At 45.6% G+C, this 17,523-nt stretch overlaps 1 protein-coding gene across 1 annotated transcript in view; it reads right to left on the bottom strand.

Moving 5' to 3' along the window:
• Positions 1-17,523, bottom strand: part of LRIG1 (leucine rich repeats and immunoglobulin like domains 1) — a 90,012-nt gene that overhangs the window by 13,839 nt on the left and 58,650 nt on the right. The window contains exons 5-9 of the mRNA XM_041425896.1: positions 16,761-16,904; positions 14,418-14,561; positions 13,559-13,702; positions 8,971-9,114; positions 4,852-4,932 (exon numbers count right to left, since the gene is read on the bottom strand). Coding sequence (XP_041281830.1) covers positions 4,852-4,932; positions 8,971-9,114; positions 13,559-13,702; positions 14,418-14,561; positions 16,761-16,904 — 657 coding nt within the window. The remainder of the gene's footprint in view (positions 1-4,851; positions 4,933-8,970; positions 9,115-13,558; positions 13,703-14,417; positions 14,562-16,760; positions 16,905-17,523) is intronic.

Raw genomic sequence — 17,523 nt, 5'->3', positions numbered from 1 at the left:
ATATACACACTCAGTGTAAGTCCCAGGAAATCTGAACTGCACAGAGATTAAGAGGGCTGAAGCACACTCGCTTTCCTGCTCCTGAAATTAAATCCTTTTATCTGTATTTGAATTTAATAGTGATGACAGCGCAAAAGGGAATGTGCCATATCATGTAAAAAGGCAGGTTTGCTCCTGTGCTTGGGAACCAGCTTGCTGAGTAACAGAAGGTCCCCTCTGTTCTTCACAGGCTGGTTGTGGACAGGATTAAGTGCAGTGACAGTTTAACAAGACATTGGTTTCTCCCCACAAACTTTTCATTTCTGACTTCTACCCAGACAGGAAGGAGAGTGGTGATTTATTCCCTGATGCTTGGCCCGAGCAGCTATCAGCACACAGAGCTGAGGGCTGCCCCAGGGCTGCACATTCACACAGCAGCTGACTGGAGGCACTGCTCGTTCCTTCCTGGTAAATGCAACAGCAAAGCAACATCGTGCAACAGATCATAGCCAAGGGACAACTGCAAGGAGAAAAAGGCAGGGCAGGTAATGTGCAGAGCTGAGGAGTGGGCTTGCTTGCATCTGTGACCAGAGAGCATTCCTCTGAATCAGCAGTGGCACGAGGGGCTATCAGCAGAAAACAGCCAGCTGGAGAGATCCCAGCCCAGCTGTCATCTCCAGAGCAACAGTTCTCCATAAATATTGACCAGTGCTGATGGCCAGGGGCAGGGCTTGTGCCAAATGGATAGTTCTCTCACCTGTTTTAATAAAACATCAACCAGTGTCATTAATTAGGAACTGCTTTCTTCCCCAGGCTCTCTCTAAGGTTTATCCTCCAGGTGCATCTGTTATCACCACATGGTGTTCAGGGCACTTCAGATGAAAAAAGGGCACATCTGGTGCTGCATTTGATTTTGAGTTTTCTTTCAAGAGCTGTCCTTCAGTATAGGGTGTGAAGGCACTATCAGCACCCCAAGACGACTTAAAACTATGATGGCCCCACTGCTTGCTTACTGGCCAGGGAAAGGAGTACAGGATGGAGCATGTGCAGCCATTCCACGAGCAAATACATTTCCAAGAACTTGTCAATGCTTTCCACAAAGCACTTTTCAAATGTCAGGATAATTTGGTTATATACTGGATGCAGGAAAGCCCAGTCTCAAATACCCTCAGCACCAAAATATGTGTGCAGTCATGTGTGCCAGCATTTGGTAAAAGGGATGTTGCATTAATGAAGGTTTTGAAAAATCCATTAGAATGATTAATACAGTAAATAATTTATTATATGTAAACTCTGATCAAATGGCTGCATCCATACATACTGATTTCTGCAGCCATATTCCTGTGTTATAAGGACAAGGTAAGGATAAAATAAGGACTAAAGGAAATGGCCTCAAGCTGTGCCAGGGGAGGTTTAGATTAGATTTTAGGAAAAATTTCTTCAGAGAAAGGATTGTAAGCATTGAACAGACTGCCCAGGGAAGTGGCAGAGTTGCCATCCCTGGAATTGTTCAAAAACATGTGGATGTGGCACTTCAGGACATGGTTTAATGATGAACATGGTGATGGTGCTAGGTTAATGGTTGGGCTTGATGATCCTAAATACCTTTTCCAACCTTTATGATTCTAATGGAAGTTAGATGGGCAACTGCTGCTGGAAAAAAATTATGCTGAGCTTGGGTTTGATAGCTGCAGATTTCTATTACTGTTCAACAGATTTTGGTCTTTGAAAATTGGAGATACTGCTGATATCTGTTCAATTATCTGTGCAGAGATAAGGAGTGCACCTGGGGAAGGGAATACACAGCTACACCACTTGTGCACACAGCTCGATGCCTGGACATGAGAAATACCTAACACACACAACAAGTCAGGCCTCAGCAAACTCATTACTCCTTGCAACTAATTTCAATTAAGTGCCTCTAGAAATCTGAGAGTTTGAACCTAGAGGCCCCCATCAAAGGGCTGTGAAGACCGGAATGTGAAGGCAGCAGAACACAGCCACAATTAGCCATCCCACTGCTGGCCTGAACCTCCTCCACGGGGCAGAGCCAAGCACAAGCTCTCCTGGAGACTGCACCAGGGTAATTACATGCCAAGCACACAATTCATTGCAGTGTTTTCTCCTCCAGCCAGTTTTGCACCTGCAGGAAGATCTCGCTGAGTGAGCCATCAAAAAGCTGGTTACATTTAGCAGCTTGAATAATTAGGAACCTCCTTGTTCCACAGTGATTCCACCGGTGCTTTTTATGCTTCAGTGCTTCTCAACTCCCTCTTTCTTCAAGCAACATTTTAATTTAGGCCTGTGCTCTCCATCCTGGAGTGCTTCATATATAATTCAGAGAAGGCTAAAGTGACTGGCCTCTCCATCTCTGTTTAACACCTTCATGTCAGCGAACAACCCTCTCTGTGCTAAATCCTTTCAGAGGCTAATCTGTGCCAGATCAAAGGGGAATGGCTTTTAAGGCAATCTCCACAGAGCTGAGGTGATTATTAATTCATTGGAAGGTCTCCTCTGAAGTGCCCATTTATTTTTTGTATGCTAATGCATTTAAAGAGGCTGACGGTTTAAACACAGGCCCTAAATCACACAGTGAAATGTTTGCTGAAAGGGCTGATCTTTTATTTACAAAAAAATCCTGATACTCAGTTCAGCCTTAGAAATCACCAGTCTGGGATTTATGTGCTGATAAGCTAAAACAGTTCTGAGGAGATCCCTTTAAAAGTGACCACTCAAAAGTATTCTCAAAACGCCTCCAGAAATAAAAATAAAATAATTTTATGTTTAAGTGTTTTTTAGCCTTACATTCTGGCTGACAGTGAACAATCCCAGCAAGTTGTCTGTCCCACAGCAGTTCATTCTGTTAAGTAATCAAACCACTCCTCTCTGCCCCAAACCAACCTGATCCACATGCTCTTCCAGGCTAAGAAATGTGCTGCAATCCCTGCACAAACCTTCCCTGCACACATCCGTCCGCCACCCTCAGAGCTGGCCTGAGTCCACGTGCAATGACAGGCATCAGTCAACAAAGGAAAGAAAGACATAAACCCAACTCCCTTAGACTTGCACAAGCCCTTCGTGCATCCTTGGCTACTGGCAGCCCAAGCCAGGCACCTTTTGGAGGTGCTCCCTGTGCTGGGTGACAAACATCACATCAGGCCACGGCATTTCACAGGGGAGAGCAATAGCTGCTCTGCCCAGAGCTCCCAGCACATAACCCCACAGGCTGCCCCTGCTCCCTTCCTTCCCCCTCCTGCTCCTTGCTGTTCCTCCTGGCCTCTGCCTGACCCCCACAGCTCATCAGGGCTCACTGCTCCTGCTTTCCAAGTCAATCCTTCTGCTGAGCTCTTTCCTTCCATGCTGTCTCCACTGGATTTTTCACCACTCTCTGTTATCTGCACCCAGCATTTCTAACATATCCTGATCACTTGGGACCACTGGTTTTGCTCCCATGCCTGTGGCCCTGTTGGAGGGATGCACCACCAGGACAGCTCTGTCTGCTCCTTTCCACCACCTTCTGTGCCCTGTCAAAGCAGCACTACAGACCCAGAATCCTCACAGGCTGCAAATCCCACTGGACAGAGTCTCTGCTCCCCTCATCCTTCCAGCTGCTCACATGGTCTCACTGGTTTCTTCAGACAAACCAAACACTTCAGTCAGGCAGCCAAGGACTCTTCTACCCACCACATCTGCTCCTCTGCTTTTTTTCTGGCAGTCACGGGAAGATTCCCTGACTCTGCATGCACAGCAATTCTTACTGACTTTCCTCTCACCCCCACACTGCTTCTGCTTCCCTGCCTGGCTCCCCCTGTCCTTAAATCCTCCTCTGCCTTCTGCCCCACTTTACTGGCAGCTGCAACTTGGTCCCCTCTGCATGGACCCAGCGACTCTCCTCAGCAACAACCAAATGCCATCTCTGTCTGTGATTTCAGGTTTGTCTCCTCTAAGCACTGCATCCCCACAATCCCTGCCATGGCTCATCCTGCTCCCTGAGGAGTCTCTGATGAGAGTGTGACAATATCCCTCCTCCTGCCAGGATTCATTGCAGCCATCTGCTCTCCATCGAGGTGCTTTTACTGCACCTCTGGCTGTGCCATCCCAGCAGCACAGACAGCGGCACGGGGGGCACTGAGAACTTCAACAAAGGCAAGAGGTAATGATTAGAGACTCTTGATTTGTCACAAGCCATCAGAGACTCCTCTGACAGGGCTGATTTATAGCACCCATTTCAAATGGAACGGGGATTGCACAGAGCAATGTGAAACCCTGGCGAAAGCCAAGCAAGCCATAAACATTTGCAAGGCGCATGCTTGCCTTGGGATTCTTTTTATCTCTTCAAGAGCCTGTGCCCCATGGTGCCTTTTATTGTCACTGCACATGGAACTGAGCCCAAAAGATCACTCTCAGAAAGAGTATCCCACAGAAACGAGTCCTGTTTCAATCCTCTGCTGTAACAGGAAGTGGGGTGATTTTTCTCTTCTGTTTATTGTTATTTGCTGCATCAATCAGTGCCTCACTGGAGATTGCAAGGGGTCGTTTTTGGTGGCTTGTTTGCTTTTAGAAGTGAGGAATGGTTGAATTTTATACATGAAAACAGCTTAAGTTTCTCTCTGTGTCTGAACTGCAGTATGTGGCACCGTCTGTTCACCATTTAGAAAGGAAATAATTGCCCCATACCTACTTAAAAACATCAGTGCTTGAAAACCACATTTGCACTCCTGCAGTGAGCCTGCAAAACTACCACAGCTCAGATTTTTTGTTGTTCTTTCTCTTGTTCCAAGGTGAGAGAGGCTGCATGAAAAGGGACAGACTCAACCCCACACAGGCATACAACAAAACTGGCTTGCAGAATTCAAGCCCAGGGATACTCACAGCTTGCTCAGGTTTTCCAGGCCTGTAAAGGCTCCATTGGTATCTTCTATTGTGCCCGAGATGTCGTTGTGGTCCAGTTCCCTGGGGAGAGGACAAGAGAGAGCTCAGAATCAGCAACTTAGTCCCAATGTCACTGTTACAAACAAGTGGAGGAAGCTGGAGAGTGCCACAGGAGAGCTGCCCATTTTCCCCTGACAGTCACCAGAAAATGCAGAGTCCTGCAGCAAAGCAGCACCAATCACTTCTCCTGCCCACACATGGTGCATTCCAGAGCTCTGGCTTGTTCCTAGCTGAAACCCTCAGAGACAGCTACTTTTTACCAAGTAGGTTTCTATCCTTTTCTAGTTCTGCATATCCAAACAGGAGTAAAATGAAAATAAAGTGCCAAAATTAAACTGAAAGAAACAGCTGTCCTTAAATGCTGCTACCATGAAATAAGATCACTTTGGGTATTCCAGTGTGTTTGTGTATTTGTCTATAGCTGAATCTTAGGAAGATGATTTGGCGTATTTTCTACAAAGCTGCATTTTTTCTGGCAATGAACTTGAAAACTCAACAAAGGAAAGTGCCAGCATCACTACACCAGCCTAACTCTGTATAACCATTTGAAAAAAAAAACAAGAGAATTCCTTTTTCAAAGTTAGCTTCTTTTGGCTTTCAAATTGACCATCAATTATAAGAGTCAAAGAGGTCTGAAGAAAAACAAGCACACAGAACAAACACAGAGATCCACAAAAGCTGTTTAAACAGACTGTTTAAAAATCCTTCCCTCCCAGCTTTTAAATCCAGCTAGCAATGAATACCCAGCAACACAGACAGAAATTCATCATTTCCAATGTTAAGTAAAAAGAAAGAAAAACTAAATAGGCTTTGTTGGTTTTGTTACATCACTCTGATTTAAAACCTGGCAAAACACAGCACCAAAGCAAACTTCAGCATCCAGATAACCCCTGAGCCCTCAGGTACTCCTTTCACACCTTTTGAAGATGAGTATCAGAATGTTTCCAGATAAAAAAAATATTAAGACCAAATAAAGAAAAACCAAGTCCCCCTGCATTTTGCAACATTCCAGACACAGGCAATACAGTGTGGCTTCTGGGCAGCACAAATACACAGTAACTCACAGGAAGGGAAAACAAATTTAAAAGAAAGCCCCAGTTTCAATATGGGAATGCTCTCCCTCAGCTGGCTCAGTCTTTGCTCCTTTCTCTGCTTTAGGGTGAACTAAAGATGTGAAGGGAGATGGCCAAAAGCCACAATTCCTGTTTCTCAGCTGGCTTAAGCCTGAGACCTGAATCTTATGTCCCTGGAGAATCTTATGTCCCTGGCCTTAGCCAGCATCACTGTGGATGTCAGGGTGACCTGGGGGCTGCTCTGTGCCAAAGGCACGGACAAAACCTCAACATCCCCGTGGGGTGTGGGCCCACATAATGCTGTGGGCCAAGAGATGAGTCCAAGAGAATGCTTTGATGTGCTGGCATTTCCAGCACCATCCTGGTGGGACAGGAGCAAATCCATCCTCCTGGAGCTCAGTTTCTACATTTTCCCTAAGCTTGCCAAGCCAATGTCCCTTGTTCTGTTTGTTTTTTAAGGGAAAATCCCTTCTCAGACATTTCTCCTCTTCAGTTTCACCACGGGCTACTGGTCTTTGGAGCAGCAAAACCTTTCCCATGGCAGAGACAGACAAGTGGGAACAGCCTGTAGGAGCTCTGACACACACTTTTATTAATTGACTGCCACACATTGTGTTTTCTTGAAAAAGGGAAAGAAAATGGTATTGGCTTGTTCATCCAGTGGCAACTCAAAGGTTTAGTGTTAGAAAGGAGGAATAAAAAACCTTTTTAACAAATGAGTGAAAATAGAGAGAGAGAAAAAAAGAGTGGGGTATTTTGGCCCAGCTCTCTTTGTATCCCAACTCCTCTCCCAGCCCCTGTTGCCAATTTCCTATTCTTTCTGGCTGGCTGAGCTTGAATGCTCGCAGCCTTGTTAATCATTGTGCTCAGAGGTCTCCGGCCTGACCTCTATTTGAATAGCTCCACATTTCAGCAGTTTCACACCCACCAAAGGCTCCCCAACAATAGCCCATAATTAAAGCATGCTCAGCTCTTTTTCACCAGGTGCAGGACCCAATAGGCCTTTCTCTTTATTAAATTAGAGCTCGCTCACACACTCCCCTCTCCACCTCCCCCCCTCTGCCCTGGACATAAAAGAGGCTCCACATTCACTGCAGAGCAAAGAGAAGGACCAGCTTCCCTTCCCCTCCATTTTTCTTTGGAAACCTTTAGTTCCGGTCTTGACAGCTGCCTCAGAGAGGTCCCTTTCTCAATGCCCAGTGGCTGAAAGGCTTTGGCTTAAGTTTAAAAAAAGCAAACAAAACCCAAACTCACTTTCCAGTCACTTCCTTCACTATGAACTTCAGTAAAGAAAAGAGTAAGATGCAAAAAGTACTGTAAAGAGGGGAGATTTTTCTGTTCCCATTTCCTTTTAATGACTTGGGCCACAAAGGGCTTCTGAAGAGGAATAAAAGTATCAAAGTGTGTTTTTTTCTTTTGAAGGAAGAATTAAATCAGTTTGCTGAACCCAACCAGCCTGGGAACGTGTCTGGTGCTGTCACAAGGGCTGTGAGAACTCTGTGGTGTGCCAGATGAAGGTGCTGAGCCTGCAGCTCCCAGAGGAGGAGAGCAGCCAGCAGCCCTGCAGGTTCCAGCAGGGAGACAGAGGCAACACAACTGCAGGAATGGAACTGGATCCCCATCTTCTGATGTTCATAAGACAAGCCCAGATGCACTTCAGTCTCACACAGCTCTCAGTGGGTAATGGTACAATGCTACAACTGTGTCACCATCATATTTTCTGAAAAATCTCTTTGCCCAGCATTCTTCTCCTGGGAAGCTGAGAAGCCTCAGAGAAAAAGGAAAACAATAATTATCTGATTCGCTTCTCCTGTGTTTTGCTGCTTTAGAATGTGTTTACCCATTGTTTACCAACAGGTGGTTGTATCATTGGTTTCTGCTGTGAATTGTTTTGACTTAATGGCCAATTACGGCCAAGCTGCATCAGACTCTGAGTCACAAATTTTCATTAGTACCTTTTTAACCTTCTGCCTGTATACTTTCTCTATTCTTTAGTATAGTTTAGTAGAGTATTATTTAACATAATATAGGACATAAAATAATCAATTAGCCTTTTAAGAACAAATTAATCATTCCTTCCTTCCCTCGTCAGGGGTCCCACAAATACAACACAATGGCATCCCACAGGAGGTCACACTGATCTGTCTAATGGGCTCTACTGCCCCTAAAACCTTACAGGCTGGTATTTGGACTAGGCAAGCTCATTTGCAGTATCACATTTCCAGGTATTACATTGTGTCAGTGGCTTTAAAATAAAAGTCTGTGGTAAATGGCCACAGCCAGCACTGGATGGATAATTTCTGCAATTCAGTACTAAAGCTCACAAAACTTTGCCCTTGGCAACTTTTTGGTTTTTCAGGGTTTCCCATGAAAATCAGAGCACAAAATGTTTCCTGGGCCCAACTGCATTAAAGACTTCTGCTTATTTGCATGGTGCCTGCAAAAGCTTCTTATTTCTATGACTGGACTGAAGGCTGGGTGAAGCTTCATGTGTTGCTACACTTCTGATACAGATACCAAGCCCAACCTCTACATTTCTTTGTTTTCCAATTGTCTTTTTATTAACATCATATAATAATAATAATAATAATTTTATATTTAATCATAATTTTATATATCATGTTCAGTACAAAAAATAAGTAACAACACAGAAATGTTCAATAGCACATTTAAGAGGATGTTCAAATTTCCAGTGTTGTCAGTGGAAGGAATCATTCCCCGCTCCTTCTGAGTTTCTTTCTTTCCAAAAGAAACTAAGGTTTTCTAAGAATTTCAATTAAAGTCAATATGATAGCAAGAGAAATACTGCTATTAGCTGCAGGAATGAGACCTCAGGGATTTTTGGTCAGCTGAGGTCTGGCAGTTTCAGGAACATGAAACTGCCAGACATGGGCACCCAAAGCACCTTCAAAGCAGAACCATCTGTCAGAACACAAACTGTGGAGGGAACATGGGTGTGGTCTGACAAAAGCTGAGAGCCACTTACAGGACACGGAGGTTTTTGAGTCCCCTGAAAGCCCCTTCTGCAATGTGATTGATGGAATTGTGGCTCAGCCGCAGCACGTGCAGTCCCCCAAGGTCTGCCAGGCTTCCCTCGTCCAGCCTTGTCAGGTTGTTGTAGGAGAGTATCCTGAGGGAAAAAATGCAACAAACAGCTCTGGTCAATCCGTCTGGTATTTTCCAAACTCCTCTGTGCCAAGCAGTGCCTGCCTCCCACAGGCACCTGACACGAGGTGATGTGCTGGTGGATGAGGAAATAAGATTGACTGAAGTATTGCCCCAAGACACCCATGGGGAAGCCTGGGTGACACTAGGGAGCAGCAGGCAGCTGGTTCCCAGCTATGGGGCAATGTTCCGTGCAGGCTGCAGAGAAAGGCTGCCCCAGGAGTGGCTGAGAGCAACAGCCCAGCACACACACTCTGTCAGCTCCAGCAGGGAGAGCTCCTCCTGCTCCCAAGCAGCTAGCTGAGGGTCTGGCAGCACCAGCCCTGTGTCCCCACAGGCACAGGCAGGGCTCAGGTGGCTGTGCTCAATCCCCACTCCCTCTGAGCTCACAGGGAACAGCAGGCCCTGCTCCCCACGCCCTGCGAGGTGCAGAGTGATGTCACACTGATGGATTCTGGAGCTCACACAGGCTCTTGGCAGGGTCCAGACTGCTGTGCTCAGGAGGTGCCTTATCATTCTGCACTTGTGCACAGCCAGCCCCAGGCTCTGGGTGTGGGTGCCTCAGCTCCACCCCAGTCCAGAGCCAAAAGCATTTCACCACAAGGCAATTGAATGCTTCCTTTCACCCACAGAAAGGAGGTGCCTGTTGTAAACCAGCCACCTTTCCTTCCTCCCACTCCCCTTTGTCAAGGAGCACAGTTTGCCTTAAATCCTCTCCACTTACAAGAGACTATTGGAGGGTTGTTTTTTTCTCCTAGTTTTCCATCTGTCTCTTCCCCTTGCCTGCATTATCTCTGGTCTTGGAGATTTTTTTTTAAGCACTGCTCCTGTTGCAGTTTGGAAGCTGGCAGGAAGGCAACTGCTTTTCTCTCCCAGCAAGGTGCAGATGAGGCTTTGGAGATGTGACACTGAGGGCAAGCCTTAGAAAGCTACTGCAGCCACCTCACACACTGTGCAACCACCTTCTATCCAGAATAAAGGCCTGCTGTGGAAGGCCAGCCTGGATTCTCAAATGAGGGACCTCTCAAGAGTAGCAGCAGGCACCAGATTTTCAAAACCTCCTTTTTAGTGACCTGGGAGTGCAACTCACTTCAAAAGATGTGAGGGTTTGGGCTGCTCAGCTTTTGAAAAAGTGAAACAGCTTTGAACAAGCACTGAAATTCTTCACTGTACAGACAAGGAAAAAAAAAAAAAAAACCAACACTGAGTTCCAAACCTCCAAATTCCTCTTCTAGTACTGCCTGTTAATGAGTCTGCTTAAAAATGTGTCTAGGGCTTGCATGAAATTCACTGCAAAGCCAAAACCTAAGTCCAAACAGACACATTCTCCAAAGCACTGAGAGTGTCATTTACTTGGCAAAGGGGCTGTCTACCTTTTAGCTGTGTGAGTGGGCAGAGGGCAAGCTCTGGAAAAAATTCAGCAAAGATTAATGAGTTTGAAGGTATGGGACAACATACTTTCATTCCTAAAGAAGCTATAGTGTTAGTTATGAAGAACTGGCATCTGGTCAAAATTATGTCCTCACCTGCTATTAAAGAATTTGGCTTTTAAAAAAAAAAATGGTTCAAAAGTAATCCTAAACCTGGCTGAGAAAATAAATAGTTCCTTTTGATTCCACATATAAGAGTTCCTGCCACAACTGGTGAAGGCATGTTCCCTCTGTTTGTTTGTCACCCCAAGATGGACAGACAGCAGCAGGACATGGGGACTCTCAATGGTGTCACACATGGAAGGTTTCAGGGCTATTGCACCTGGCAGGGGCCTCTTCAGCATGCCAGGGCTCTGCTTCCTGCCACAGGACAGGCCAATTTGCAAAATCAGGTTTCCCCCCTCAGCTCAGCAGTGTGGGTTATCTGGTTGAGAGAAGCCAGCAGATCTCTGCTGCTTCCCTGACCCTGGAATGAATAAATGGCAATGTTTGTCTACACAGCCCTTCCAGCCTGGCCAGAAGTAGGAGATTTTGAGCACCATGCCAAAATTGGTGCAGAAAGGGGTTAACCAGAACCCTGTTGTGCAGCTGGAGCTGCTGCTGCCAGCCTGTTCTGGACCAGGTACATCTAACACACTTCACTGCCACTGACCAAGCTACAGGTAAAAAAGGAAAGACCCAGCAGCCAAGTCAGCATTTACCTCTGATGAAATCCTCTGCTCCCACTGTGGTTTTTTCCATGATGCTGATGCTCTAGCACCTGACTGGTGAATACAATCAGCCCTTTCTCATGCTCAGAACAAGGCAAGAGCTTTCTTTCCTTGTCAGCTTTTACATCAGCCCAGAGCCTTGGGTTCACGTTTTGTCCCAGCAACTGAATGAGAGCTAACTCCTCCTTCAGATTATCAACTCCCTCCTTAGAAAACTTTGAAACTCATTCTCTGTACAACCAGAGTGTTTTCTGGTAACTGAAACCCAGTAGATTTAGCAACAGTGGAGGAGAGCAAGGATCTTTCCATCAGGAATGAAACATACACAACTAACAAAGTGCACAGTCTAGATGTACCCATGGCTTCCTTTCCTCACCCTGCATTTCAGCACACACCTCTCCTACAGGTACTCTCCAGCTGTGGGAGTTTCAGTTTGGAGACCTGATGGCTCCCTGCAGCAGCCTTACCCTAAAGGCATCACCTGGAAGAGCTTGTAGCACTTTGCAGGGCTGTGCTAACACCCACACAAATCGCCTTTCCCATCTCAGGCACTGGCCTCAAACTGCAGCACAATCCTGCCTGCCAGGTCAGGCACACCCCAGTGGCTCACACCACCAGGCATTTTCCAAACCTACCCCATCCTGCACCCCAGTTTCTGCAATTACTGCTTCTAACACAGGACAGCTCACTGTTAGAGCTGCTTGTTGGATGAGATTCTAATCCATACCTCAGAAAAAGGACTCAGCAGGACAAGCAACCTCCAGTCTAAACCTTGAGGATTTGCAAGACAGTCATGTAGAAAAGACAAGCTTAACTCTCCCTAAAAGAGTTCTGCCATTAGCCCTGCGAGGTGCAGGTGGGCCTGACCCATCCCATCCAAGCCAGGCTGAAATAACTCAGCACAGGCACCAGATGTTTGGTCCTGAGAGCAGAAAGCTCTCAGAGCTGTGCAGTGCAGTGATCCGCATTTGGCTGTTCCAAGGATTCAGCTGTGAGTGCCTTGGCAAGGCAGGTTCCCTTTTCTTGATGCTTCAGATTTTAACAGACCAAAGGCAGAGCACAGTTCCAGTTCTGATCTGCTGCCTTGAAGATGTCTCCATTAACACTGCCTTAATCTAGCAAAATATCATGTAAGCATCTCCACATGAAGGAACTGCAGCTGTCCACAGAACTGTGCAAGGCACGGGCAGTTCTGCAGCAATTTGAAAAATGAGGTAATTCAACAATCACGTGTGTATTTAATTAAAACAAAAGATAAAGTACTTCCTTGTGCCCCCAAAAAATAACCAACATCTGAACAAATAATTTGGGTTCAACAGAAGACCACAGGGTTAGCATGTTAATTCTAAACATAAAGAAATTACATGTGTCATGTCTACCCATCTCTGAATCCACAGCCCAAATGTTTCAGGACTCACAGCTGGGTGGGCAGACACCAACCTCCAGTGTGGGAGCAGTGAGGCCTCTGGCAGCAGAAAGTTGTTCTACCATACTGCTTTTTGGTGGGTAGGAGACTCCCTAACACTGTTCAACATTTCCCGCAGCAAGCAGAATGAATTCCACTTCCACTGACCACGCGTACAGTTCACCAAAGCAAAAAGCAAAGCTTTGCATCCCCCACAGAGGGGATGGCAGCACCTTCTGTAAATACTGCAAGCATCCCTGTCTCTTCAAAAAGGCATTAAGCAGTGCCACAGACCCAAAGAAAGCCTTGTGGGGCTGCCCTCAGCAGCAAGGCTTTCCTGCATTTGTCAGGCTGCATTCCCAGCACCTCAGGAGAGCAAAGCCCATGTATTTACTTTTCAACAACTGAACCCCACAGGAAGGGTAAAGTGTAAACAGGAGAAACACGAAGAACTGCCTTGAAAGGGCCAAATCTCTGCTGGTTGAAAACATGGTTGTTCTTTGTAAATACAGAGTATAAAGCAAAGCTTCCTTCAGGCTGTACAGTTATTATACAGCAAGTTACAAGTCTTTAACTCACTAGCTAAAAACGTTGGCAAGCCACAGCTCACAAAATCTCCAGGTCTTTTGGCACTGTGCACTTTTAGTGGGTTCTAGCCTTTGTTTCTGGTACGAATATGTTTTAACAGAGCACCACAGGTGCTCTGAAGGTCATCATAACATCATAAATAACCAGGGCATCACTTGGGAGCCTGTAGTTCCTGCATTTCTGCAGGTTGATACAGTGGGGGTTATAAGCCCTGAGAAAATTCCTTACTCCCCTCTCACCTGCCAGCATTACACAACACCACAGAAACCAACTCACAGCTCATGCAGCTTCTGGCAGAAGCTCCAGCCATCGGGGTTGATGCGGGATATGGAGTTGTTGCTGAGGTGAAGCTGGTGCAGAGAGGAAAGGCCATAGAGAGAGCCACTGTTCACTTCTGTCAGGCTGTTGTACTCCAGGTGGCTGTAGAGAAAAATCAGAAGGAATTTACAGATGTTTGGTCAAATGCTGAAAGAATTTCCAAAAAGAACTGGGATTTTAGCCATTCCTACACACCTTTCTACATACTCATGTGGACAAATGCATGTGTGAGAATTTCTTGTCAAACAAAGAAAGAAATTCAAGGACAACACAAAGGAAATGCCCAGAAGGAGATGTGACTGCAGAGAGAAGCTCCACTGCAAGTAAAGTAGGCTTAAAGCCCACCCTTCCATCTGGAAGCCAAGGGTGTTGGAAGCTTCAGGTATTTCTCTGCAATGACTAATCAATTTATTCTCTGGTATGGAAAGAAAACATCACCAAGAATGGCCAGCTTGGTTTCTAGGCATCCCATGAGGTGGAATGATACCGTCTGCAACACAGAGTTTCCATCTATCAGCCAAAACAAATTTGCAGAAGTCAGATATTTAAAGACCAATTGAGATAAATGCTGAATGTTCAAACTGTCAAACTTTCAAAGGAGTAGTGCCACAGCTTAAAAAACAGTGTTGTTTTTACTGAACACCTGCTGAAGCAGTGAGCTTTTGTAAAGTGTGGGTCAGCTAAAGTGAAGCTGCTGCAGCACCTCTGGGCATGCAGGACAAAGAAAGAAGCACAAGAAGCAGCACAGGTGCCTACGGGCACAGAGAAGGATGTGACAGCAGGTGAAAAGGAAAAAGAGCCCATTTCTCCAACTTACAGAACTTGCATTTTGGCCAGACCCCAGAAAGCCCCATCAGTCAGTTTGCTGATGTTGTTGCGCTGCAGTTTCAGGACTTCCAGGCTGTCCAGCCCCTGGAACGTCAGGCCCTCAATCAGGCGGATGCGATTCCGGTTCAGCTCCCTGAAAGCACCAAGGCCATACAAGTTTATTAAACCCCAGCCCTTTCTCACCAAGTCATCTGTGCAGCACACAATGGGGACAGCAATGCCAACAGCTCCTGTGTCAGTGGTTCCCAGGAGACAGCAGAAGAGCACCGGAAACTTTCAGTCCCAGAGCTGCCCAGGGAAGGCAGCTGGGTGTGATCTCTTAAACAAACTCACCCCAGGACAGGCTTTCACTACAGAGAAATTACAGAGTGCAGCAATTCCTCTTCATCCCTCCTCTCTGCATTTCTTTTCAGCCATTGATCCTTCCCATCAACTTCCACTTTTCATCCTCCCTCAAGCGCAGACACCATTTGAACCAAAGCATTGGCATTATTTCCTTTACAATCCATTGTTTTTATAGGACTTGTAATTGCCCAGTAAAAATGTGCTCTGAAACATGCAGGTGCCCCAAAAGCATGGGCCCAAGAGGAAACTTTATGGCCAAGTCTGAAAGGAAAGCTTTCAGTCCCCTGTGAAAAATGTAATTTTTTTTTTCCCCTAATATCAGAAACTAATAAAGAGTGAAAGTGTTTCCAGTAACAATGCAGTCTTAGTATTTGTGTATAAAATAGTTTCCAGCTTGGTTCATTAAATTTCTTTTGAGTTTCTCTGGGTGAGGAAGGACCCCTAAATATTTGGCAGTATCTTTTTTTCTGAATAGCATTGTGAACATCATCACAGCACGCTTTACCAACCTATATCAGTCTTATGGACTACTTGACCCAGACATACCAGCTGAAAATCCAGTTCTGTTAAGTCAGTGGAGAACTTCAACACAATGCACTAAAAGCTGAAGCTAAAGGTTTTAAAACTGATACTTTTCCACACATACAAGATTAAGCTGAGGATAGTTTCCTAGTCAGTGTTTGTGTTGAGGAAAATGGTAGAGGTTACAACATCCAAACTTGTTTTGGAAAAGATGAAGAAGCCATAGAGACTTTAAGCTTACTTTTCAACTGCCTAAAAAAACAATGTTGAACTTGCACTCAAGTTGAGAATATTTGAAGACAAGTAAGCAGTAAAGATTTTGCAGGCCTAAAGTCCCTCGTGGTACTGCACTTCCTGGGCTATTAGTGAAACAGGCTTTGCCAGAAAAAGAACTGTACACAAATTCTACAACACACCAATCTGGGTAACTTGCAATTCATTCATGTTTATCTGCAGAGTTAAACAACCAGCTCTGAGGCAGTCATTAAGAGCACCAATTATTCCATCTCTCAGTGCAAACCATATTCCCAAACAGACTGAGTTGTTTTCATTACAGTTTTGCACGTGATGCAGTCAAACACAGTGAATTATAAGCCCTCACTCAATGGACAGCAACTTCCAACTGAGAGGCAACAGACTTTTCCTATTGTGTCCCCCTATCCCATCCCAAACTGGCTGTAAATCCTGCATGTATGCAGACATAAATGCACACACACTCCTTGGGCACACCCTGGCTTGAGGACTTCTCTCTGTCAAGTGGTTGACACTAGGAGGTGTAAGTTCCAACAGCATTTGTGGACTTGATGCTAACAGACAGAGGTGGACCTTTTGTCTGTCAAATTTGATGGAAAGATTGCAATGAGCCTTAGGCTGGGCCCATTTCTGTAACAGCAGAAGGGGAAAGCTCAACCCTTAGTGCCACTTTTTTACACATAAAGCATGTTTATAGCTGCAGATGCCTGTGGGTCCCCATGCAAGCAGAACAACAACTGTGTGTGTGTTAACTCATCTGAGCTGCAATTTTCTCTGTCCAAATATCACCTCACAGTTTAACAACCTTCCCTCATTGCTTTTTTTATTGCCACATAAAGAAACACTAACATGACAGCTGAGCTTTGCCACCCTCAGTAGAAACATCTTGTGAACCTCTCTTGCATCACAGACACCAGCAGCTTGCAAGGGAATGGATTTGTCTCACTTTGTCAAGTGCAAAAGATGCTGGTGTCTGCTGCAGCATTCCTCCCTCCCCACCTGATCCAAATAATGACCTGAAAAGCCAAGAGTCAGAAGACAAAACCCTCTCCTAGTGTGTGTTGTAGGAGCTGGCAGAGGACTCCTGCATAGTGGACTCTACATTTCATACACAGGGGGTGAGGATGTGTGACATTTGCTGTGCATACCCCCAGGATCGTTTTATCTCCATCAAGTGTGGCTGAGCTCAATTAAAGTGGACATCTGTACTCACAGCTGTATCAGCCTGGGCAGCCTGAAGGCCTTGACAGGAAGCTGAGTGATCCTGTTTTTGCTCAGACGGAGTGTCAGCAGGGACCGGGACAGGCTGTCAAAAGCACCAGGCTCCAGGGTGCTGATTCTGTTGCTCCCCAGGTAGCTGCAATGAATCACAGCAGAAAAATGAATGCTTCTGTCAGAAATTACCTTTTATCAGCATTTAGTTGGTCTCCAGACAAGCTGGTTGAACTACAGAGATGGCTTCAAACCAGCTGAATTTCTGGCTGCACAAAGGGCCTTTCCCAGAGCCTGTGATGAATGTGGAGAATTGCTGGGCACTTCCAAAGAGCTCCATGACATCCTTCTACTTGAACAAGGCAATCAGGAGCGGAAGCCAGAAAGTGGAGACCGTTCCAGTGCAGCATGATGATGCTATTCATTCCCCATTTTCCCCTCAGGATCTGTCCCAGGGGTCTTTTTTATTTGAATCCTAGCCTGAACAGGGGGCTGTTTCTGCAGGACATCAATCACAACACCACTCTCTTATACCCTCTTGCATCCAGGAACACAAACTTGGGTGTAAATTTTAATGCAGGCAGACTACTTGCCTGCACCTCTTCAAAGGTACCTAAAATACAGATTATTTCGTGTTTCTCTGAATAGGCAAACATCCTGTGGGAGTGTGTTACTCTGTTTGATCCCATTTTGTTCAAATAATCAGAGACATTTCTGTTCTCAATATTCAGAAAGTCACTTTAATGATTAAATAGTTGTTCTCT

This window comes from Onychostruthus taczanowskii, unplaced genomic scaffold, assembly GCF_017590055.1.
Source record: "Onychostruthus taczanowskii isolate IOZ18803 unplaced genomic scaffold, ASM1759005v1 scaffold9, whole genome shotgun sequence".
Lineage (NCBI taxonomy): Eukaryota > Metazoa > Chordata > Aves > Passeriformes > Passeridae > Onychostruthus > Onychostruthus taczanowskii.
Note: the sequence above shows the minus strand (reverse complement) of the source record. Positions and strands in the feature narration are given on the sequence as shown.